The 25,535-nt window shown below is 38.9% G+C and overlaps 1 protein-coding gene across 2 annotated transcripts; it reads left to right on the top strand.

Moving 5' to 3' along the window:
- The first annotated feature begins 265 nt into the window (after positions 1 to 265).
- On the top strand, positions 266 to 21,695 carry RIC3 (RIC3 acetylcholine receptor chaperone). 2 transcript variants are annotated; one of them, XM_040559698.1, is made up of 6 exons: positions 266 to 430; positions 4,611 to 4,834; positions 6,148 to 6,226; positions 8,364 to 8,457; positions 13,105 to 13,250; positions 14,348 to 21,695. In XM_040559698.1, the coding sequence occupies exons 1-6, from the start codon at positions 301 to 303 to the stop codon at positions 14,839 to 14,841; spliced, it is 1,167 nt and encodes a 388-aa protein (XP_040415632.1). In that variant the 5' UTR covers positions 266 to 300; the 3' UTR covers positions 14,842 to 21,695. The 2 variants fall into 2 exon arrangements, with proteins under 2 accessions (XP_040415632.1, XP_040415633.1); XM_040559699.1 differs by having other exon boundaries at positions 290 to 998.
- The last annotated feature ends 3,840 nt before the right edge of the window (positions 21,696 to 25,535 follow it).

Here is a 25,535-nt window from a genome sequence, read left to right as displayed (position 1 = left end):
CCTTCCTGCCTTCACTACCACCAGCACAGGCGCTACAAAAAAACCTTCGGGGGAGGAAAAAAAGGGCAGTGTAGATTTATTTTACGTATTTATTTTTTTTTTCCGTGGTAAGTCTGTAGTGCTACAGTGCACGGTGGACACTGTGACAGGCTCACGGCGGCCCAGAGGACCCCCCGCAGCCCCGCCGCTCCCCTCAGGGGCTCGGCGGCTCCCCTCAGCTTCCCGCCCAGCGCACGCGCGCCGCCGGCGCCTGCGCGGCGCCCCGTGGCCGCGTCACGGCTCGGCGGCGGCGGGGCCGCCATGGCGCCGTCGGCGTGCGGGCGGGTGGCGGCCGTGTCCTGCCTGGTGCTCTGCGCCTCCCTGCTGCTGCCGCGGGCCTTCGTGTCGCGGGGCGGCGGGAGGACGGAGCCCGGGGCCGCGCCGCCCGAGGGTAAGAGCCCGCTGCGGGCCGCCGAGGAGAGGACGGGTCTCCCGGCGCTGCCGGGGCGCTGCGGGGCGGTCCCGCCGCCTGCTGGGGGAGCCGGGCGGGGCTGCGCCGCCCCGGGCCCCGCGCAGCTCGGCAGGCGCTCGGTGGTTTGTGCCTCTCACCTTCCCCCCGGTGCGCTCGGCCCTTTGCTTTCACAGAATGTGATTTTCGGTGTTGCAGATCGCGTTTTGTTTCCCCTCTGTAAGTGGGCTGCCAGAGTTAGAGAAAACGTACGTTTTCATGCCGCATTTTCTTTGTCGTGACACGTCACTTTTTGTTTGAAAGCTTCATTGTTTTGTTGTTTTGTGTATGGAATGATGCTGGCATTTCATAAGAAATAAAAGTTCATTTAAATCATCCTCATTGTTTAGTTTCCTAACCCAGTATCCCAAACATGGTTTCCATGCGCCATACTCATGCAGTCAACGTGCTACATGCTGCCCCCCGACAGGTCCTGGTCTTGCAGTCCTTCGAGCCTCGTCCTTGCTGCCTGTCCTCCCGCTCTGCATGGCCTGAGTTCTGGAGGCGTCAGGTATTCAAAATCTTCTGAAAAAGAAGTGAGCAAAGAACTACCAGCAGTTTAAAAAGTACTTCTAATGTTAGCCATCATAAATAGATGTCACGCGTTTTGTAAAACTATTACGTCGGTAGTTTACAAAGAACCTTACAGATGATAGCACTAGATTTGCAGTCAGTTTGCATTGTTGTGGGGTCGCTCTTACAGGGAAAGTACATGAGTGGTCAGACAGCTCCTTTGCCCAGCTGGGAATTGTGCAGTGCACGCTTTAGCTGCTTGCGGGTGTCCTTACTTGAAGAAAATTGAGATGGTCCTGTTTTGGGTAGTTTGCATGCTTTCCTTCTTAACCCCCACCTGCAAAAATTAATGAAAATGTTCAAACTTTTGACTCTGCCCATTAAAAACAGCTGTGTGGTGATACAAAGTAAGGATTCCAAAATTAGCATTCTTCCTGACCTTTTTTGAGTAGGTTTCTAAAGTTGTGGTTTCTAGGAACACAGCTAGAGCAATTTTGTAAATGTCAGTGAAAGAGGAGGAATGCACGATGTTTGTCCAGCTCATTCTAATGTTACACTGCCAGATTCAGAAGTATTTATTTATAAAAAAGATTCAGAACAGAAAAATACAAATGACTACATGTGGAAAATAAATCTAAAATACGGGTCTAGTCATAGTTTTTAATAGAAATAGAGAGTGATGTCAACAATGAACTGAATGTGAATTTGTAGTTTTATAAAAAGGACAAATTATTTGGGAAATTAGAAGATGTTAAAGAAAAACAGCAGTGTGACAGTGTCTTGAAAAAAATAAATTAACTGTCAAGAAAACATTTCTTTAGAGATTATTCTAAACTATCATACCAAACACGTAGGCTATACAAGAATATCTAGAGGGCAGATACTTCTAGTTTAGAGAAGATAATTAAGATGGTGGAGTCCGTGTGTCTTTCCATCTGTTCCCACTTCTAGCCTGAGAACCCTTTACCCAAGTCATCTCTTTTGACAGAAGGAAAATAAAAGTTTTATGAAAATAGGCTGCTGAGAAGGGCGAAAGGTTCTTTTTTTTTTTTTTTTTTTTTTTTTTTTTTTTTTTTTTTTTTTTTTTTTTGTAGCCCAAGAAATGAGGCTTCAGTTTGAACACCTTGCCATTGCTGGTTGCCAGAGAGGGAGATCTCACATGTCCTGCTTAGCATGAGCTTTGCTTAGAGCCTGTGTCTTTAAATAATGTCCAGCAGAGCACAGGAGAAAAATGTACAAAACTCTTGAGTTTTGGTTTTCATAGCAGCTTTTTCAATTTGAATTCCCATGACAGTCTGAAAAAGAGGTTGCTTTTTCATTCACTCTGATGAAAATTCTATCCAAAAAAAAATGTAAATGGCACCTGGGCATCCCACACACAGGAATCAAAGTACGGTTTGACACTGTACTGTTGCAGAAGAGTTGAGACAACGTTTGGGAGGAGAGCACCACGGCGGTGCCTTTCAAAGCCGAATGGACATTTTTGGGGAGCTGCTTGTATGCAGCAGCCTTCCTCTTCCCACAGAACTGCACACGTGCTGCTGGAGCACTCGCTGTCAGGGCTAGGGAGCAGCTTGTGCAGCACAGAAGCACCTGACACGTGCCCGTCTTTGGTCACACGAAAGTGTCGCTTGATTTTTTCAATGAAGGGTGTGCCACTCTCTCCATTTGTGAGTGGTTTGTTCCTTCCCTGGAACTGCAGAATCTGGACAAACATCACCTACCAGTGTGTTAGGGTATTCGTGTTGTGTTTTTTTTTTTTAATAGCACCAGTTAGGCTGTTTATTGGACGGTGGCATCCGCATCTCTGCACATTTCCATTTATAGACCATGTATTCAACAGCTGTTTTGCACATATGACTTGCCTGTGCTATCAATTTCCTCTACTGTTCGCATGGGTTCAACAGGGAAGGTTTAGCACCAGAACCCATGAAACCCCACTTTAACATTATTTGGATAACGAAATGACTAGTGTGTGTCCCCTTGGCCTGATTATTTTTAGTTGAATTGAATCTTTTAAAGCAGAAATGAGGCCTCATGAAAAATGAGAAAACTGATCCCTTTAAATACAGTTTCACCTTTGTCAGTTATTTTCTGTGCTCTTTCCTTTCTTTTTAATTGATAAAGAATGGTTGCACGAATGTAAAATGCTTTACAAAGGCTTACATGACATTCCTACTGTAGCAATGGGACTTTCTTGTAAATAAGATGCTCTTATTTCCATCACAGGCCTTGAATAATTCACTAAATTAAAATGCTCAATAACAGCTTCCTCAAAGTTAAGTCTGAGCTAGCCTGAGAGCATTTTTGGTCGGAGGGGCATACCTGCTCAGTTTCATTAAAGCCTACAGCAGTCAAAAAATCGATGTCATCACCTACAAGAAAAATGTTTTAATAGCAGACCTTCACAAGTTATTGATATAACTTCCTAATATGTTTACTGTAATTTTCTGTGCTTGGGAATTTAGCTATGATGGTGTTTCCTAGCAAGAGCAAATGTTAATTTTATCTAATTTTCTGTTGTCTTGCTTCCAATAAAGGTACCTGCAGCCGGGTGCTTCCAGAGGTTAAGCTAGTTATTTTCTGCGTGGTTCCAAATCTGGTTTCTGTTTTCCTGGCAGGGGCGGCCGCTCGGCAGCCGGCCTGGGGCAGCGTGGCCGAGGGCTCACTTCTGTCCCCTTATGGTGCAGGGGACCGTGGGTGCACACCCCAGCTGGGCAGGGAGGTGGAGAGCAGGATGTCAAGTACACAGGGCAGTAACAGTGAATTTCGGAGAAAAATTGGTGAACTGGTGGCAGCGAGAAGATACAATAACTGTGTGAGCTTTAGTGACATTCTGCCGCCTTTGTGTTGAATGAAGCAGTCCGTAGCACCATGTCTGGCTCTTTGCATCTGTTTACGCTCACTCTTTTTTTTTTTTTTAATTCCCTCTGTATCTCTCAAGGCTAGACATCCTTTTTGCCTCTAAAATGTTGAAAACAGCATGATGCACGCTGTATTACATCTCCTCTCTGGTATTGCTTTACCCAACAGTTTTTGGGGGCCACTGCCTTTCTTCATCTTATATTACTAGGTAAAATCAGAGCTATGCTAATTTTTACATCAGTAGCTGAAAATCTGTACTGGGCTAGCACTGCAGTCATGTATCAGTACTCCACCTAGGTTCATGCATTAACATACCTTTGCATCATAGTGAAAAAAAAACAGGCTGTTGTGGTGATTTTTTTGAGCAGAGAACCAGAAGTAAGAATGTTGGTTTTCACCCTGCTAGGGGTGGTGATTCGTAGTGTCTTTGGACAGGTATATATACTTGGTAAACTCTGTGCTTTGTTAATTGCCCTGCCAGCTTTTTCTCTTCCTAAAATCAACAGAGTAATTGTGCTTACCTAACTCCTAGCACTGCACATAGTAAAAGACTGAGGATTGACTCTACAGACTTAGTACTTATGATCCAGCGGGTTACCTTTTTCATCAGTGGTGGAGTATTTAAAATTAGAGAAGAGAGATCAGCTGTACCTGCTCCAGTTTTAGGCTGCATGTAAAAGGGTGAAAATTGTTAGAAGAAAAGTAATTGCTTTTTTTTTGTGTGTGTGTGTTTTTTTTTTTTAAGGGAAGCTTGGTCACTTTCCACCAAGGATGCATTACCAAGCGACCCCCGACAGCCGAGCTACTCCTCATTTTCCAAGGTCTCACCTTGCTGAAGCAGTTGCCAAAGCCAAGGCTGGTGGAGGTGGTGGTGGAAGCACTGGTGGAACTGGGAGAGGTCTTGTGGGGCAAATTATCCCTATATATGGATTTGGCATCTTCTTATATATCTTATACATTTTATTTAAGGTAAGACCAACATATATTGAAAAGTCAAGGATATATCAACTAAAAAAAAAGAAATATTAGTCCCGTTTCTGTACCAGATTTCATCTCAGCTTTGCTCAAAAAAATGTTTAAGCTGGACCTTTGACTGGTACTTGAAAGATTGGTGTATCCTGTGTTTTTTGCCATTTAAATACTGTAACTGAGTGCAGCAAAGGGTTGCTGTGATCCTGCATTGGTCTCTGAGCTGTGAAAATTTTAAAGGATTTATTTTTCCTGCTGGAAAATCCATATGTCTTTTCTTATGTTAGACTGATTTTGAATATACACATAGTATTCTTTTATATCATGTATTATTACACATTATTTATACTGTATATGTCATGAATTTTATTATGCATTTAAAGTGGGAGAGATGGAGTACCATTATTGGATACCTTCTGGAAAAAAAGCACCATGTTGGTGGAGAGGGGGAGTTCGTAAGGTTGTAGTGACCACTGGAACCAGCAAGGAGCTGGCTGAGGAATGAAAGTACAGCCCAAGTCCCACTCAAATATTTCACGTATATTTTGAACTTCTCGTAGCTTTTTGTGGCACAGATGTGGCATACATGTAGGTGATTACAGACAGCTACTGTGGAAGGAAGGAGAAAGGGACAAGCTCTTGCAGATTTATTTATTTTTTCCCATTTGAGCAGGGGCTTAAGGCAGACTGACCAATGTCCAAATAGCTGAGCCTGCTCTGGAGAGAGAGTCCCAGGCCGACTCAAGGAAACATGGTAAATTGGGTAAACTGATCAAATAGAGAGAAAAGGAAGAAATAGAGAGCCTGCATCTTCTATATAGAGCCACCAGTATAGAGCCATCTTTCCTGCAAGTACAAAGTTGGTAAGGAATAGATGGCAGAAAACACTGCAAGAGAGACAAGTGGGGTCACATATAATTCCTTCAGAACCTTTCACTTTCTTTCAGAATTATTTCAGAATAATAACTTCTTCCTTCCTATACACAGAATAATTACAAGATCAGGCCATTTGTTGTATCAGATAAATGTTCTAAAATTAAGTTATTATTAGTAAGTTATACTTTCATTATGCTTCAATATAAAATTCCAGGTAACCTCAGGTAACATATTCCAAGTATCTTTTAGGAGTTTTCAGATGGGAAGATTCTAGGCATCATTCATGGTTGTCTGTTTTTGCTGCTGGGGACATTATTCTGTGATTAGTTCCTAGCGTAATTTTAGCTTTCTATCCTTTTCTTTACTCTTTTGCCTTTGGGCCTTACGTATTGCTATTGCTGTAACTCATACAGGGGTCAACTTTTTTCACTTAACAGCTGGCTTCCAAGGGAAAACCTACAGCTGGAGAACGGAAATGCCCTACTGCTGCACCCGGAAACATGAAGAGGAAAATCAGTAAGTACTATTTCTAAGTTGCATCTGAGTAGCTGTTCACTGTAGAGTCACAGTCTCACTGGGTTCTTCAAGTTCTGGACACATTGTAAAGCTGCTGTTCCACTATGTTAGGAGCAAGCCAGGACTCTGTGCTGGAACGAGCAAGTGTTAAAGTGAATTCCTGCACCATTACTTTCTAATCTTATTTTGCTAATGAGAATATACAATAGTAGCCTTGGAAGCAGTGTGTTTTCATGAGGTTCACTGAATTAACTGCACCTATTTGCTGAAAAGTGAATATAACTAATGATTAACAAATGGCTAATAGGATGTCCATCTGTAATTATTCTATAATCTGTAATATTCTAGTAATAGCACATAAAGATATTGTTAAAAGCTAGCTTCATTATTTTTTTTAAATTTACAAATTCTTAGCCATCAGCAGGCTCGTCCCCATTTTTTTTAATTCTGTTTGCAATGTTCAAAGTTTTGATGACCACAATGTAAAGAAAGCAGACAGTATTCTGAAATGTTACTATGATTTTAGCTAAACATCATTGAGTTAAGAGATTCATCTATTTGTAGACATTTATTAGATAAATTAATAAACTTACTTTTAAAGATTGTATTAGTTACCGTATCAGTATTTAAATGTGTTGTGTTTAGCTGGCTAAATTGTAATAGGAAAGAAAAGCATTTCAGGTTTTATAGAAAGTGCTAGCAGTAAGGTAATGCTCTTAACATAGCCGTAATTATATTGACATTAATGTGTGTATTAGCAATACCTAATACACTCAGTACTATGGATTATATTTTCAGTGTACTGAAATTGTATTTTCAGTGTACTTGTACTGCATTGTGCTTGGCAATTTTGTGCAATTAGAAACAGCAATTGTACTTTTTTCTCTAATGCTTGGTAAGAGAAACTAACTGTGCAGTAGGTTAAACATTTACCACCATTGTAGCTCAAAGAACTAGTGATAAAAATGGTTCTGCCTTTTTCTAGAGCTCTTCATTTGTATTCCAAAAGCATTCGCTGCAGTCAGCAGCAGAGCAGGGGACCCATCGCTAGACTAGGAACCTGAAGACAGTCACTGCTTAGTTACTTGGACAGAGTAATTTCCTTTCTCTTTGCCAAGTCCCCTTCACCTATTTTTAAAGTCTTTGGAATACAAAATAATAACCGCATTCTTCGCAGAACAAAGATCTTTGCACAATCAGGATGTTTGTGGATGGTTTTCTCCATTGCTACTATGTCAGAGTTTCACTGTGTCTTTTTGCTGCTTAAATAGGTGTGTCTGTAGCATCTGAATAGTTAACTAACCCAGCATTTGTTTTGCAGTCAGTAACAATGGCATCTCAGCTACAGGATTTTCAGCATAAGCTGTGCATGCCAAAAAGGAGCTCAAGCTCAAGGATTTTTGTTGAAGTCCATGCTGTTGCATCTTTACGGTTAACCCTTTTGACTAGGTTAAAGCCAGTATGGGTGTTCCTGCACGTATGCATGCGTGCACACTATTATACTATGGACACATTTTTAGAAAAAGGTGTAACCACAGAAAAATAGTGCTTTGCTCTCCATAGTCATATGGCTAGTTGATATGCATCCCAATAAGCCTGACCAACCATTAGCCCTCACTGCCTACCCTGGCAAACCTGTGCAGGGTCAGATGCCACCAAGCCCATGAACGTTACTCTATTTGACAAAGATGTGATTTCTTAAACTTTAGACTCATTAAAAAATGCTCAATTGACCTCTGTTCCCAAAGACTTAACAGGTAAATTCCACAAGAACTATTGATTTTGCACCACATAGTTGACCTACCTTTGGTTGCCTTAGAAATACATATATATATATATATAAAGCGTATTCTGATACCTAACTTCAGTCTCTGGGGCATTACAGTGGCTCACGCACTCTGCTTATTGGGAGATTGCTCAGGAGCCTTTAAAGGAAGGTGCTTTCTGTGTCCCGTTACCATTGGCAATGCTCTTCACTATTATACCAGGAAAAGTAGGTAGAACTCATTAAGCTGTGTGTTTTGATTTCCTTACAGCCAGTTTGGTTTGATAAAGCCTACACTACCTGTAATTAAGGGACAGGAATACATTTTAAAAGCTCCCACTGACAGATCTTGGGACTTTCTTTGTTTTACAGCTGACTATGAGCTCACCCAGCTCCAGGAAAAACTGAGAGAGACCGAAGAAGCTATGGAAAAATTAATCAACAGAGTAGGCCCTAACTGTGACAGGTATGTTTCAAAATACAGCATATTAAGGTACAATTCTTCTCTGACTTAAAATTGAACTTTCGTACATTGACTATATTAAAATAGCATTATTATTTCTACTTCAAACTGTAGAAATTTGATTTTAAACATCATGCATTTTTGTTCAGCAGTCTTTCTCTTTTCAGGGCCTATATTTATAATAAATCATTCTTTCCAACTTCACTTTCTTTAAGCAGAAGAGCAACCATCTCTCTCCTCCCACTTTTGCATATTGCATTATTTGGAAAATAATGACAGCTATGTCTAAACTGAAAATAAGATGTCTGTATTTGAAGTGCAAAAAACAACCTGTTTTATCTGGCCAGTGTAATTTTCTGAATGATTCCCAAGAGAGCCATTTGTTTTAGGGTATTTTCCAGTGCAATGGATTACTATTTTTTTTTATAAATAGAAGTGATATGATAATCTACATAAATGTCTGTTAATATCTCCATAAAATATTTGTTTAAGGTCAGAATTGTGTAATAACCTGATTTCATAACCAGTAAATCCATGCATTTGCTTAGAAATATAGAAGAGTTGTAAAATCGGGATTTAAACATTTGTTTATTCATGTTTGCCATATATCTGAGATCACTAGTCAACATTATAAAGAAACATTGATAGCAAATTTATGTTTTTTGTAAGAAGTGTAACAGCACACCAACAGGACAATGCATAACTGTAATGTTTGAAAAATTAAGTGCCAGGAATATCAGGGCAAAGTCTGCAAGCAAAAAAGATATCTGTTTAAGTTTTAATGCACGTTAACGCATGTTATTTGGATTAGTCAATGCCTCTATTTTAAACCATTCTGTAGAAACAATTCTGTGCTGAACTTGTATGTTATATTCATTTTGCTTCAAAAAATGTCCTCTGTGAGCACGTAGTTTTGTCCACTTTGCACCATGAGCTCTGTTGTGGCTGTAGTAATTTCAGCAAGGCGAGGTGCCAAACTTGCCTGGTTTAAGCAACGTTCCAGTGGGAGAACCCCTAAACCAGCTAGTGAAACAGACGGGCACTACTTTCATTATCCTTACTCATCTCTGTTTTGAAGAGCTAATGCAGTGCTTTATACTTACCTTTAAGCTGCCAGAAATAGGCTTATGTTCTGCTCAGATATAGGGGCATATATCTCAGTATAGGGTATTTTTTACTGATAAAATGGGTTTAGGGCCTGATCTAGTATTTGTTCCTCTCAGTGCAATTGGCTGAGAGCCTTTATTTAGTAGAGCTTCCCTTCTTTGTTCACCCAAACTATTTATATACATGGATCTAGAGAACTCAGAGAAAATCAGAAACTGAATCTAATAGTGAATTTTGTGTATAGCCTCTCTTTAAAAGAGGCGGGAAAGCACCTCTAAATGGAGCAAATAGCTGTTTTTCAAATACACCCAAGCTTTGAAGCTTTTGAGAGAGAAAGATCATATTCTGTGGGATGCAATTTTGGGTGCAATTTTAAAATGCAATATAGTGCATTTTAATAATGATTATTTTAAGATCATGAAGAAAGAAAAAACAAAAAACCACAAAACAGTTGACATGTCTGAGATACCACCTTAGATTATGGATATTCACTAGAGTCATAAGAGCTCTATAGGAAATATCCTGTTTCAGTGTAAGAATAAGAGAACTTTACTATACCTGCTAGTGAGTACTTTGGGATTCAATGTAAGCACTGACACTATGAAAACAGCTTTGTTGGCAATACAAACACAAAGGGCAAAAATGATGGCCTTTTCTTAAGCTCTAAATGTTTTGCACCTGTCCTGTTAGTTTTTATGAGTACATTATATCCTGGTAAATCTCCTGTATGCAGGCAGCCAGATGTCTTATACATTGCCAGCATCCTACAGTTCCTGAAGACTTTAAATGAAGTAGAAATATTGCATGGGCTTTGGTTTTTCCCTATCTACATGGAAATTCTTCTTTTAAGCAAGATATCTGGAGTTGGAATGGAGCTATGACATACTCACAGAGACCTTGTGTTGCAGTAAGAAAGTAGTGCTTTCTGATGGGAATATCCAGCCCATTAAGAATTCCTGTATGAAATGCCACTGTTATGCAGCTGCATTGATTGATCCTATTATTTGAGCTAGCATCTCTCTGCACTGTGCTAAACAGACAGATCTATCTGTCTTTATACAGGTGATATATATTCAAATTACATACACTTCTGTCTAGAAAAGGAGGATTAGTTTGGCAGTTCTATTACAGCTTCTGTCAAAGGCAGCTAGCTGATGAAACCATTTCTTTTCATGTGCCAATTAATTCACATCTCAAATTCTTCATCTGCATAACCCAGGCTTTTGGAAAGATGCCATCTCACACCTTTGCTTGTTCTGCGCAATAAACTGCCACACAACTTGATGGGACTCAGTGCAGCCTCCATATAGAGTTGGGACTGCATCAGCTTCACAAACTGGTAGGCAAAGCCCCCTCAGGGGAAGCACGGAGAAGTGGCAAGAACAAGATTTCTGGCATTTCAGACGTGCTCTCCGTCAAACAGTTCATGTCTGGATAGCTGCTAGTGATACAAGAGGGCCGGCTCCCAAGCTACATTCTGTTAACAGACAAGGGTGTGTGTAACTGCACAAAAGTCAGCCCATGGTCCACACTTGGATCACCACTACACAAACCAGCAGCATGATGCTAAAGTCTTTGACTTTAAACCAGTATGGCACTACTGCCTTCAGTGGAGTAACTATTGTGCATGTCATCATCATTCCTGTATATGTAGAGCAGCATGAATACCTGTTAAGGTGCTGCTCTATTCTAATAAGAGGAAAAACTGAATATGGATGCTGCAAGTTTTCAAGTTTATGAGAGTTTTGGCACCTGACACAAGGTTTACATAGAAATTTATACCTAAATCCAAAATCATTTATCAATTTCAACGTCCACCTCCACATCTCACCCCTATGATTCACTAAGCAGCTGTCTACTCTAGATAAAATAATCTTGGAGATTATCTGGTGTGAAGATCATCAGAAATCTGTCTGACCTTACATACCACCTACAGTTAAACATTTTGTGTGTGCCAAGAGCCAACCTCTCTGAACAACTAGGGGCTATACACACAGATATAGGGCATATAAAACACAGCAGGATTCAGAAGAGAGCCAGAGTAATTTTTCAGTTCTGTGACGGGCTTGAGTTAGTACTTACAGAGAGATCAAACACCCTCTCAAGAACAACGTGAAACACAAGATGAAACAAGCAAAACAGTCAGAACCATTTTCTCCCCAAAGTACAGCCAGTGATCTTTCTTACTCTAACCTCCTGAGGGCTTGGTAGAGCTCAGGCCTACTACCCTCTAAATACTTTCTTGCCTGTAAGATTTTCTTGATTTTTTTTTTTTCCAGAGAAAATAGGATGTAATAACTACATAATCTTATCTGTTGGAATCATTTTGTTATAACAGTAATTGTATTACCTGAGCAGTAGTAATCATTTTGGAATCATTTTGTTATGACTAGTAGTAATCATTAGAATCATCAGTGTAAAACCAGTCAAAATTATACTTTGCTTTTAATCTGATAAAAACCTCCCTCTGATTCTAAAGGGCAAGTTAAAGCTAAATCTAACACCCTCTTAGCATTTTTAAACCTTCTGCTCCTCCAAACCAGGCATTATTGTTGAATCTGTTTGATATAACAATGTCATATAATAATAACAATATATATATATATTATAATATATATATATTATAAAATAATAATAACAATATAACAATGTCTTGCCAATTGGCTTATTTCTCAATGAGGCCTTGCAAATATAATACCTTTAATGGTCATAATTAGGGCAGCATTAGACTCTTCAGACTAATGTTTGTGTAAGCCATTTTGATTAGGCCCACGTTCTACAATTTCATTTAAAATGTTGCTTAGGTTCTGATTTACATTTTCTTACAATGCTTCAAACAGGGCACAGTTCTCTAATTCTCACTTAAAGACCAGGAATTTCTGTAGCGTCTTCTGTATCATAACTCTTGCTTGTATATCACCTTCATCTGGCTCTTGTGCTGGCTGCACCTGCCTTCCTTGATCTTGTTAAGTTTCTAGATAAATGGATAAACCTTTATAATGAGTTGAAGTACAGACCACAGGCAGATGTTGAACAGTGATCATGCTGTATCCATATTTCTTCAGACTGTGCTACTCAGAGGGTCCAAATGGTTGGGTCTGAACTTAGCAGTCTGCAGTAATCATAGAATGGTTTGGGTTGGAAGGAACCTTAAAGGGAAGGGACCATCCAATTCCAACTCCCCTGCCATGGGCAGGGACACCTCCCACTAGGTCAGGTTGCCCAAAGCCCCATCCAGCCTGGCCTTGAACACCTCCAGGGATGGGGCATCCACAGCTTCTCTGGGCAGTCTGTTCCAGCACCTCATCACCCTCTGAGTAAAGAATTTCTTCCAAGTAGCCAATCTAAATCTACCCTCTTTTAGTTTAAAACCATTCTGCCTTGTCCTACCACTGCACTCCCTGATAAAGTGTCAGGGAGTCCCAGCTTCCCTGTGGGCCCCCTTTAAGCACTGGCAGGCCGCTGTAAGGTGCCCCCAGGGCCTTATCTTCACCAGGCTGAATAATAGTGGTCTGAATTCTGTTGTCTAATGTTTTCTACCAGGACCCAAAATGTTACAACAGACCAGGAAAAAAGGTTACTTCAGCAACTCCGAGAAATTACTAGAGTTATGAAAGAAGGCAAATTCATAGATGGCATCTCTCCTGAGAAAGAAGCTGAAGAAGCTTCTTACATGGAGGACTGGGAAGGTAAGCAAGAGCCTTTCTAACCGCTACCCTGATGAGAAAAACTGAGCAAGGATTACTTTATATCCAAAATCCTTTCAAAATTTAACTTCATTCTTCCTATTCAGAAAGTGCTTCTCAGAACTTTGCAAGAGGTGGTTTGTTTTCCCAACCACAATAGAAAAAAGGAAAAAAAGAAAGAAAGAAAAAAAGATTCTGAGTCAGCCAGCATTTTCTTTAGTGTAAAGACTACACTGTCTGCTGCCAAAAGTGGCATAAGAATATTCACATATGCTTCATCTGCTGCTGGGTCTTGGCTGCTGTGGGTTTATCTTTCCCTTTATTTGCAGGGCTAGATTTCACAGAAAATCCTAAAACCCTTGGAAATTTGAATCAATATGTTTTGGATAACTTACAATTTTTACTTTTGATTTGTTTGCTCCAGTATTGTAAAAGTCACCTCCAGGAAGCCTGTCTTTTAAAGATTCCTTATTATAATGTCCTTTCTGTTCCTTACTGTTTACTTGTCACATAAATGTGTTTTCAAGACATCCTAGTTGAGCTGTTTGCTTTCCGAATTCTAAATGCATCTTTATGCAGACTTAATTCCTTGCTCCTTAGGAAGCTTTCAAAAATGATTCAAAGTATAAAGCATAAACAGCTGCCTCGAGCACTGTTTTCTTAAATCAAGTTCATGATCCACTTTATAAAATGAAATGCACAAAGGCATTGACTCATATCTGGTTTCCAACTTTATAAATGATATGCCATTTATTGCAAAAGTCTTAAAAATCTGTAGACAGGAACAACAACAAAAAAGAATATATTTGAAGATCTAAGACACAATTGTCACCTATTAGCTCCCACAGCTTTCAGCAAAGCTCAGATAGTCATTCCTGAAAAACTGGGTTGAAATCCTGGCTCCCTAAAAGTCAGTGGAGTTTTGTCATCATCTTCCAAGAAGTCACGTTTTGCACATTCTTGCCATGCAATTAAATAGATGCTACTTATACTGTCAGTGCTAAAAACAATTGTTCTAATGCTTCTGCATCCGTCACTGAAATCAGTACTATTTTAAAATTCTGTTAACATTTCAAACCACATGTCACTTTATTCCTAAGGTTACCCAGAAGAGACCTATCCCATCTATGATAATTCCAATTGCTTCAAGCGCAAACGGGAAACAATCCTGGTAGATTATCCTGATCTCAGCCAGCCCTCTGCAGAAGAACTGGCCGAAAGAATGGAGGGCATGGAAGATGAGGATTACCTGTGCAATGAAACCCTACTCTCTGGCCTCACCATGGGAAGGGACAGCTATGATTTAATGCAGAAAAAGGATGAGGGAACAGGCATTAGTGAAGAGGAGAGGGACCATCATCACAGCCAAAGCATTGAGGAGTGTTGTTACTGCTACGAGGAGGAGGAGGATCCTGCTGTTATAGCGGAGAACGCTGTATTCCACTCAGAGAGCTGCAGTGAAGCAGAAGAGCCAGCCTCAGAGGACCTGTTCATGGAGTCTGACAATGAAAATGCAGCACTGAAAAAGCAAAAAGCTAGTGATTCAGATGAAACAGGCATGCTGAGAAAGCGCAACACAAAAGGACATGAGTAATAGTGACAATATGTGAATGTCATCTAGGTGGTGACAGTAAAGGTCATAAACTGTCGATTTCTGTGATTTTTGCTTCTGAAGAAGAAAATTCTTTATTTATCTCCGTGTACGAATTCCATTCCCACAGTAACAATCACATCATCCACCCGAACTGCAAGCCAACACCCTTTTTCATGCAGTCTTGTCAACTTATTGCTGCCTTGCCAGGAGCACTTTGTCCTTCCTTTTGGAAACTGATACCTTGAAGAAGATTATTCCATTCATATATTTGTGTTTTTTTTTTTTTTTTTCTTTCTGATTTCTGAACAAGCAGGTGGTTTTTTTTGTTTGTTTGTTTGTTTTTAGCCAGGAGTAAGCCAGATATCTCTTTCCTAAGAAAAATCTTTTTTTTTTTTTTTGTTATCAATTATGAAAATGAATCAAATTCAGATATAGTTAAGAGATTATCATGAAGCTGGAGGAGAAAGTATGCCTTCTTGCTCTTAACCGATCAGCAGAACAGACCATAGTCACACAAGTCGTTCTTTCTCCACTGTGTCATTGCTGCTGGAAGCCCAAGAAACTGTTGTTACTACAATATATGAAACTTAAATGTTACCACAACCCACAGCCCATTTCCCAGTTTATTTAATGCTGTAAGACCAGTAGCATAACCTTTTTCACATCCCAAGAAAAGCATAATCAAGACTGAAGCATAATGAGTTTTCATTGTCTTTGCCATAGTCATGGTGAAATGACTTGGTGAAACTCCCAGATGGGCACAGGAATCAGCCCATACATCGCATTATAGAACATTTAAAATATCCCTGGTGATTCGCTCTTGAACTTTGGAAGTACTAGAAGTACATTGAACGGTTCATTTGAATCCATGCATATCTTACGTTTAACAAAATACACGTGTAACCACTATGTACCAGCTCTATTCCCAGATCACCAGGGCATATCTTGAGCATAAAAAAAGCATTTTGCCCTGCACACTCAGATTGGGTTTGTTGTTCGGTGGATGTCTGCTTTTGAGACATCTCTTTTGTTTTTGTTATCACTGATTTGTTTTCCAGGTTACAACTGTGGCCTGATGTCTACATCGTATATGTTATTCATAAAGAATTCCTGCTTACAGAATTAAGGAATAAAGAACAAAAATAAGTTCATAGTAATGGAAGACAGAAAATAGAGGAAATACATTGAATACTCTGTTTTACTAGGAGTGTATTTCTTTTAAAATCATTCTGTAGACCAACTTTTATTTTTTGTTTCCTGGACCCCCTCAACACTGTCCTTCTCTCTTCACTGTGTCAGTAGTTTGAGCCCTGTCTCTGAGCTGAGCTTGTGTTTTCTTGACTGGGAATCCCTGCTGGGCCTTTACAACACCCATGAGTGGATATGCAGCGTTTCTATCCAAGCCAGAATCTCTGCAGGTGAGAATAGCAATTGATAATTTTTCTACCTTAGTCAGTGTCCTTGAGCTAGAGCACTAACATCAACTGATACCAGTCGCTGGCAGGGAAGGCTATTTTCACAGTCTTTGCCTGCTAATAGAGTCATATACTTTGCAAAAGACGACTTTTATCACAATCTTGTCTAGCCAAATACTTGCACTGTCAAAGGACCTTGTCCTCATTTGAAAACCATGTTTCATTTAGAAAATACATTAATACCAAAGACAGCTGTTAAAGGACTGTATTCATTCCACTGCAAGTAACAGTGTCTGTCTGTCCCAAGAACAACTCTCTCACCATATAAACACTCCTAAGAGTCACATGAGTGAAGAGGCGGAGTGCAAGTGATAAGATAATGGACATTTCTGCTTCTTCTGTAGAGGTGGTCAAGCTGGACTAATACAGCTGCATGACTTGCCAGGCATATAGCCTTTATTTGTTACTTACAATTGTTAAGAGAGAGACATTTGTGCAGGCTGCTGTGGGCAAAGCAGTAGCCCAACCCATTGCCATGAGAAACAAGGGTGCCATCTTAAGTCTACTGCAGCTTATAGAAATACAGACCTAGAAAATTTTACCTGTCTATACAAATATGTGCTTATGTAGTGCTTCAAATTCCAACTACTTATAAAGGTATATGAAATTTAAAAAAATCGTTTCATTTAAATTTGTACATTTAACTTTGTGCAATATATTGTAAACACATGAAAAAGTGGTGTCACACATAAAGCATAGGGTAGAATTTTTAGCTGTTTTCATACATTAAGAAGCTAAAATGTAGTAAATTGTTGTGAACAACAAAGTCCACACTCCAAAGTGCGTTAATTGTAAAACTCCTGCAGACTGCATCCAAATGCTCTTGCTCCTAAGGACAGTTCAATTCATGACAATATCCAGCGAGTCACTATTTGTGTGCATTGTACTAGATTATGCACGCAAATGTGGGATACACATAAATAGTCCTGTTGACCTTCTGGTGGTCGGTGTTTCCATCCTGACTAAACAAGTAGGCTGACCAGGCCTTGAGACAGCACTGACTGTGAAGACACCCATAAATTTGATTGTATCTACTTAGCTTCTGAGTGCTGCATCAGTAACGACTCAAGTACTGCAGAGGCAGGCCCAACAGCCAGGAAGGCAACATGAATACCTCTTGAAAAAAAGAAAGGGAGCGATGCTTGTAAAACAGCACATTTATTAACAGTATATTTTGACATGAGGTTTTCTGAAAGGAGAACAGATGACAATGAACTAAGGGCCAGATCACCAGAGGGACTAAGTAATAGCAAAACCCCAGCATTTTAGGCGCCAATCGGCCTAGAAGAAATTCTGGTTTCTAAGCATAACAGAGGGAGTGTGAGGCCCCTACTGCCACACATGGCCCAGCTAAGCAGAGAACTGTTTTGGCCAAACACCAGGAATGCCAAAGGAAAGACTTGCCCCTAAAACAATTAATTCTAGAATTGGAGGTCACTCAGTTTATAAATGTCAGTAAGAAATTTGTCAAGCACTTTAAGGGCTGTCCCAGCCTTTCCTTGTGGAAACTGGGGATAAAGGCGGCCTGTGATAATGACACTCACTACAGTAGTGGGAGGCATTTATAAATCCTCACACTGTGACCTGGAGCAAGGACCATGAACCTCAGCTGTCCCCCAGGTGTGGCCTAATCAATTCATACATCCTTTGGAGCTGTTCCACTTTGCCCTGGTAGTTAAATTATCCTTGTATCAGCAGGATAAATATCAAGAAACTATGTGTGACATACTAATCTTTGAAACTAATAAAAAAATTTAACTCCTATGTCCTGTCTGTTTTTTGACCTTAGTCCCTTCCAACATCCCACAGTCCTTGCTGACAGGCCATTTTTGACAGAGAGAAGGCCAGAACCTCTCTCCAGGCCCCTTACCATAGGTAATAGCAGAACTCTGATCTCTCCCGGGAGTTAGTCTGGCAGGCCACTGTGGTTGCTACAGGGACACCAAGCACGTTGCACTGGAGTGTGAGAAGAGAAAGAATTCTATCACAGCACTAATATTTAAAAATAATAAAAAATTCCCCTCCTAGCACAGAGACCAATTGTTAGGACTCCTTTCAATACCTGTGAGACAGATAATTGCTTCATATTCCTTTGCAGCACCAATTGGCAAAAATGATACTAATGCAGGTTGACAGTGTGGTGCCAAAGAGTCTAAACAGCTCAATCTTGAGGTCTTGATTACCTTGGCAGCCCCACGGAGAGTACCAGTAAGTGCTCTTAGGATGTGGCCAGTGATACGTCACACAGAAACTTACCAGGAGCCTTCAAACACTCCTGTTTATCTGACGCTTCCTTTTCTTTGCTTCAGCTGCCCTACCTACGTTTTAGAAAAGCATCACCTCTGAAGCGTGCCCAGCATTCTCAATTATTAATTGCTCATTTTAGCAGAGAGCAGTTGTAATTTGAAGAAGAGTTTATGTGAATAAAATTAGGATTCTGCCAAGAACTTCTATTAATTCAAAATCACAGGTCAGAACATGATCAAACCTGGGACGCAGGAAAAAATATGGAAGCTCTGATGGAATCCCACTGAAAGCAGTCAGGCTTATTAACAGCACATTCTCCTTTACTTGCAGTATTTCTTAAAAAAAATTAAGTGGCTATACTTTTTATTAGTGCTAAAATAAATAGCACGTTTTCAAATTAAATATCTGATAAAACATTCACTAACACAGAAGTGCTAATTATTCCTGGGTATTTGTTAATGGTTACAAATAATTACAGGCATTCTATAGGATCAAAAAATAAACTATGAAATATAAGATCAGTGCTGGTCCCCAAAATGCTGTAAACAAGATTATTAATTAAATAATATTTGTGTAACAGATAAACATGTAAGAAGTTTATTAGACTCTTTGCATCAAAAATTAGTGATCTATTAATGATTTATTTTGCAATGTTTTTTATACTAATCACATATTTCAAAGAAAATTAATGCAACATCAGATGACACAGACCAAGTATCCAATGTACAAATACAGCTGGAAAGATTGGTCTAGTCCAAGTGATTTTTACCAGCTTTGGAGCATCACCAATTTTAGGGAGGGGCAGATTCCTGGAAAGCAGACTCCTGACAGTAGGCTCATTTTTCTCAATGATTTTTCCAGGATACTTTAAATACAGCCCAGACACCTCCTCTCTGCTGGTAACTACTCTTGTGATCAACCACCTATCAAAATGCAAGATTACCCCAAACATATATTGGGTAACATGAGAAATTTCTCGAAAATGAGTAAGAGAAGAATTTCTACAGTGTGTACCAATTTCAAGTCTTTAAGAACGCAGTTCAAGGAAAACTGACAGACTAAAAACGTGTATGGATCTGGTGAAGTTGGATTTGACGTACAACTTTTTATGGTTATCATTTTTGTTTGGAATTCATATTAGCATTAAAGGTAAAAATTCAGTTAAAACAACACTGGAAACTCCTTATGTTAAAAACCTCCATATTCTGTGTAGGTAATTTATTAAGGCATTTCTGACACGGGGTATGGAAAGACATAGTTGTTTCAAACAAATTAAGTTTAGTATTTTTGCACAATGTTCAGTATTGACAAACACTGGAAACTACATGACAGAAATAATGTAAATTATATGAATTATGTAAATTATGTGCAAGTAAGAAATTAGTCATTGTACATACTGGTAAATAAACGTACTCCAGAATACCAAAGTTTCTTTTTAAAAAAATTACTTAAAAAAAAAGCAAATTCTTGCATGTTTATCTAAGACTCCATATAGACCTGAACCAAAGTGAGACACTTAACTACTCAAAAAAGAACAGGACAGTCTTGTGCAGTCATAATATATTACAGGTTTTATGAAAAAAAAAAAAAAACATGACTGGTTCACAAGATTAAGACATTTTTTGCCAACTTTGTTGTTTTCCGGTTTTTAAACCTCATATAATTTAAAGGAAAACTAGACCATAACATACTCAAATGTTACTGTATATCATTGGTTTATTTAAGAAAGGCAAAGAGATGAATTAGAAAATGTTTACTTTGGGGATAAAAAACAATTAATGGAACTGCTTTTTCATTGTGTGGGTACAGAAGCATCCATGTAGCACCTACATTTTCTACTTCTAGTAGTTTAAGTAAACAATTCAGAATCAAAGGTGCATTTTTCTTTACAGACATAGTTCCAACAAATTCTAAAATGTATATTTCTACAGTTGCTCCAAACACTGGATCTTTCAGACCATCACGTGCTGCATGGAGACAGTGTTGGGAAACATAACAGTTCAATGTCTACCAGGAACTCTCAAAAAGTAACCACATCAAAAGTATTTACTTTCTAAAGATGCATCGCATTATAAAACATCCTCCACAGATATATCTTCTCTTGTTGCCCTACTCTTGAGTGTAAAAAACTATTTGAAACGGAGAGACAAAAGCCCCAGTCTTGTAATGATGGGGTATGGATGGGCTCAGTGCATGGATCAGTCTGACTGAAAAGTCAGCTCAAAGGAAAAAGGAAAAGCACACAGTTACCTATATTAAATACAGACATTTGTATGAAGAAACTGAAGAGATTTTTTTAGCCTTGTCCACATACAATTTCAATTAATCAAAATTATTTTAAGAGACTTCAAAAGACAGTCTTTTAGAGATATCTTGCAATAATTAACTCCGAGACAAATTAATATAAGCGTTTATGCTGACAGTGTGCACAGTGGGACTGAAGACTGATTAAACCCTAGATATAACTAATAGAAATTTTTTAAGACTATGTAATGTATGTGTGCACATGGCACATAGATTTACACACATAACATTGGAAAATGTTGGGAAAGTCATAAATTAAAGCTACTCCTAATACTGAGAATCTTGCTTTACTGAGCATGTATGTGTGTCCCCTTTATACTATATAATCTCCAGATGACCTTATTTTCATGTCACTGAGTACAAGATTTTTTATGTAAAATAAACTGTTAGTTTCAATCACAAAAAGAGAATTTTACACTTTTAAGAGACTAACAAAATTAACAAAGCTCCAGTATTTATCTTTTTTTTTTCTATGTTTATTTTACAGTAACCAGCTGAATGAGGTTTGTTTCTTATTGACCTTGTTTCTTAGGGGAACTTTGTATGTGCTTTGCCAATTGCTATGCAGAGTTAGTTGTTCGGTATTATTCCTTAAAACATGGACAACTATTATCAACTTTTTTTTCCCCTAAATGCCCTGTTTAGTTGTAATAATGACATCATTAATTATGTGTCATATTTAATAGAAAAGGTCAGTTTCTTCACTGACAGACATTTTAGCATGAACAAAGTACGGACAGAATTTGGTCGCATTTCTAAATCCACTTTCAGAAGTATTCATGCCAATAATGTCCAATTTCTGAGAGTCCAGATAAGTCCATACAGAAAGAAAAGAAAACATTAGGACTTTTGTAGAGACATGTACACATGGCATTATGGTGAGACAACTGAAATTAAAGAGAAACTTTCAGTTACAGCAGGCTTTGGATTAAGCCCTAAATGGAAATAAATGGGTAAAAATGTCATCATGAGGAAATCCACACAAAAATAAAGCTGTTTAGGAGAAAAACAATTGGTATGGGCAAAGTTCTTATAATATAATGCAACATAACCAGTGACCATGAGAGTCTATCAACAAATACTGAAATCCGTTACTCACTCCAAGGGATGCCAAGCAGGATGCCAATTTTCTGCCAAGAAATATCCTGCTGTCTATCATTCCCCAGCACATAATCACTGCTTCACTTGCATGCTGGAGCTCCTCCATACCTGTAAATGGAGCTTGTTTTCACTTTTGTTTTGTTTTCTGTAGCTGCACTCCTTTGATTTAATATATATATATATATATATATATATATATTATTTTTTTCCTGGGCTTAGAAGCAAGCATAATAAAGAACTTTTCTTCTTATATGCAATGCAAACACCTGAGAAGTTCAAATAACTTAAAGAGCCACAGATGCCAATCTCTGCCTTCAGGAGGAGCTATTTCTTCACTATTAGGAGAACTGTATCTTAATGACTTCAGTTCTGCAGCTGCTTTTCTAAGCTTCCATACACATCTTTGCAGCAGTGTCCTCTGACTGGTGACAAGCACACAGGGTGGGAAACAGCACACACAGAAAAACATGCATGATTACACAGCAGAATGACAGTGAGCATTGCTTAGTGATAAACTCATCCATAACAAACATGGTGTGTGTGTTTTTCTGTACAGGTTAACTGCTTGCATGAATGCTAAAATGGGCACTTGTCCTCCAGATCTGGACAGATACAATGAAAAAGAAAAAGAGAAAGGAAGATTATTTTCTCGCTGAGAAACAAGCACATCTGTGATGGGCCCTGTAAAAACAAACCTGACTATACTGGTATACTTGTACCATGTTCTGCTATATGACTAATGCTGTCACTGTTAGCATACAGTCCCCAGATCCCTGGCTTGCACAAAATCCACAGAAGAAAGCACGCTGTTGTTGTCAGGAAGCTTAAATTCATTATGCAGGTGTCAATTATTCAGAGAGGGCTGAAAAATGCTACACTAAAAAAAAGACTTCAGAAATGCAGCCTCTGGTGTGTAGGTGCTGAGCTTTGTGACTACAATTCAAAGTGTTGACTGTTACAAGTGCTGTACTGTATATGGTAATTGCCACCCTGAGAATAGGAAAGGTGAATCTGTTTACATATGTTCTCCAATATCTTGGCCAGAAACCTCTTCAGTGCTTTAAAATTCACTAACAACCTTGAACTGTGTGATATGATGAATACTCCCACTGAGGATTATGCAACCAGCATTAAAGGCCACCCTACTTTGAAATGAGAACATATACACAGGGATTTAACACACTTTAATTCACAGACATAAACTTTTTAGGTTTCACTAACTTTGCTTTCTTGAGTATCCTCATATGGAAAAACCTGTACAAGCTTGAAACAAGAGAAAGTTATAGATGAATAAAATCAGTGAGCTTAGAATAAAATGAGGAAATTGTAGTAATACAGATTACTAAGAAGCTGAAAAGCATCTGCCACCTGCAAGAAAGGATGTGAAGTGATATCAAAGAGGAATTCTTCCTTACGGACTTGTGCTACATAGTCAAAAAGAGAACAGTGCTGTTGAAAACAAGCATAAGAGTAGTCATCACAGATCCTTGGGTTGATTAAAAAAAACAACCGTCATAGCATCATTAAATTCATTGTCTCTTGAGAATCCCTAACAGCTGAAGAGCCGCGTTCCATAATCAGCTTTTTAAGACTGCATTGTTACAACCCTTACAAAGGTAGCATCACTGCTGTAACCCTACTTTAAACCGTATGTTTGAATTACAATACATAGCTTCAGCCTATGTTACAAAACACTGAATCTTCAAATAAATACAGTTAGAAATGAAAAGTTACCTCATTGTCTTTTACTTAGCAAAACCTTGTGGGCGCAATTTAAGTTATCTGCTGAGCAACTTTTCAGTTCCTGATAGACAGCATCCTCGTCTTTGTTCTGAACCATCCTTATAAATTAATATGTGTGAAGCTTGATTTTAATGTAGTTTCATCTGCCTGACGAGAACACTCTAGAACATGGGTTTAGGGATTAAGAACTTAGTTCTAGTGCCAGCTCTAAAAGCAACTTCTTGTTTGTCTGTTTGTTTTTATAAACGGCAAACTTCAGCACCACTGCCACTAAAAGGACAATACTTACCTGCTGCTCCTGGGCTGCTGTAAGGCTTTCCTAACAGATGTGCATCATCTTTGTGAAGTGTTGTTTTTAGTTGCTGGATGTTTATTAAGGCTGATATTTACTGACCTACTTACAGATTGGCCCCAAGATGTACTAGAAGATACTGCAATAAGGAAAAAAAGTATCAACAGAAAGCCCCCTGAAAGGGAAGGTGTTGCCATTTAGGTGAAAGAGGTCTGTATGTTAGGACCAGGTCCTAATGCAGAATCCCAGATGTAGTACGGAGCAAGGTATCATAAGATATTTCATGGCACACACTACTCCGTCAGTAATAAGATTCCTGTTTGAAAACAAGCCCTCTGTCAATCCAAATAGCTAAAAACAAAACAAAACAAAATAAACAAACAAAAAACCCACTATATTTAAAGACACATGAAAAGCAATATAATTCTATTTCTAGCCAGTGAAGGCAGGAGATTCTTCCTAAGGAAGGGAACAAGATGGTTATAATCGGGTTATCTTCTGATGTCCCCAGTCTGGAATGAAAATCTGCTGTTATGAGGTGCCATAGCTCATGAATGTGTTTGAACACTGAACTTTATAGCATGAGCAGTGCCAGAAGCCCATTGTCACATAGCTTGCTCCAGTTTTGTGTACATACAAGATCTTCTGCACTGGCAAAATTAACAATCTCATGAAATAATTTTCCAAGACATCAAGACTAAATGTCTGATAAAATTATTACTTGCTTAGACAGTAAGAAGTTTTTAAGCCTTGAAAAAAATAAAAATGAAAATGAAAAAAAAAACAAAAACAAAGGGAATTAATTTATTTCTGATGTCATTTGGTAAGTTAACATAGCAAAGGTACGTGACTTCTTACGGGATACTCAAAAGCGCTTAAAAGAATTAGGAAGCGCAGTCTTGAGGAGTTTGGAAATCCCATCACTTACTGTGTCCTGATCACAGTGACAGATACCTGCAGCCAAGCTCTAGGAGTCTGCATGGGCCCAACTGTATTCTGCTTGCACAGACAGAACTGCAGGACCAGTAGCTGGCTGCTTATGTGGGAGCTCAAACTTTGAAACAAGCTTGAGGAAAGAAAATTCTGAACAAATGATTTTCCTTATAATTTCATCCCATCTGTAAGCTTTAAAATCATCTTGATTTTAACGTTAAAATCTATAAGCACATTTATAGCTTACATTCTGTTAGTTTGAGAAAGTTCGCTTTATAAATTACTGATACTTTTAATGGCATTGTGCCAACTGGAATAACCTCAGTTTAAAAAAATAACGTAGTTATGGGGTCAAATGTGGGAAACAGCTTGCATTGTAAACATCATCCCATGCGAGTATAAAGGTAGTCAGAAATCACGAGACTCATTGTTTTTAAATCAGATGTGCGTGACAGAGTCAAAGACTGCAGTAACAACAGTTTTGAACAGCTGAGTCACATCCAAGGAAAAAAAAATGTACAAAAGGCAATTTACAGCACAGTCACCAAGTTGTCTCAGTTTGCTACATAAAAGCATAAGTAGGCAGTTTGATTATCTGG

The sequence above is a fragment of the Cygnus olor genome, chromosome 5 (genome assembly GCF_009769625.2).
Source record: "Cygnus olor isolate bCygOlo1 chromosome 5, bCygOlo1.pri.v2, whole genome shotgun sequence".
Lineage (NCBI taxonomy): Eukaryota > Metazoa > Chordata > Aves > Anseriformes > Anatidae > Cygnus > Cygnus olor.
This window is presented reverse-complemented; position numbering and strand designations above follow the sequence as displayed.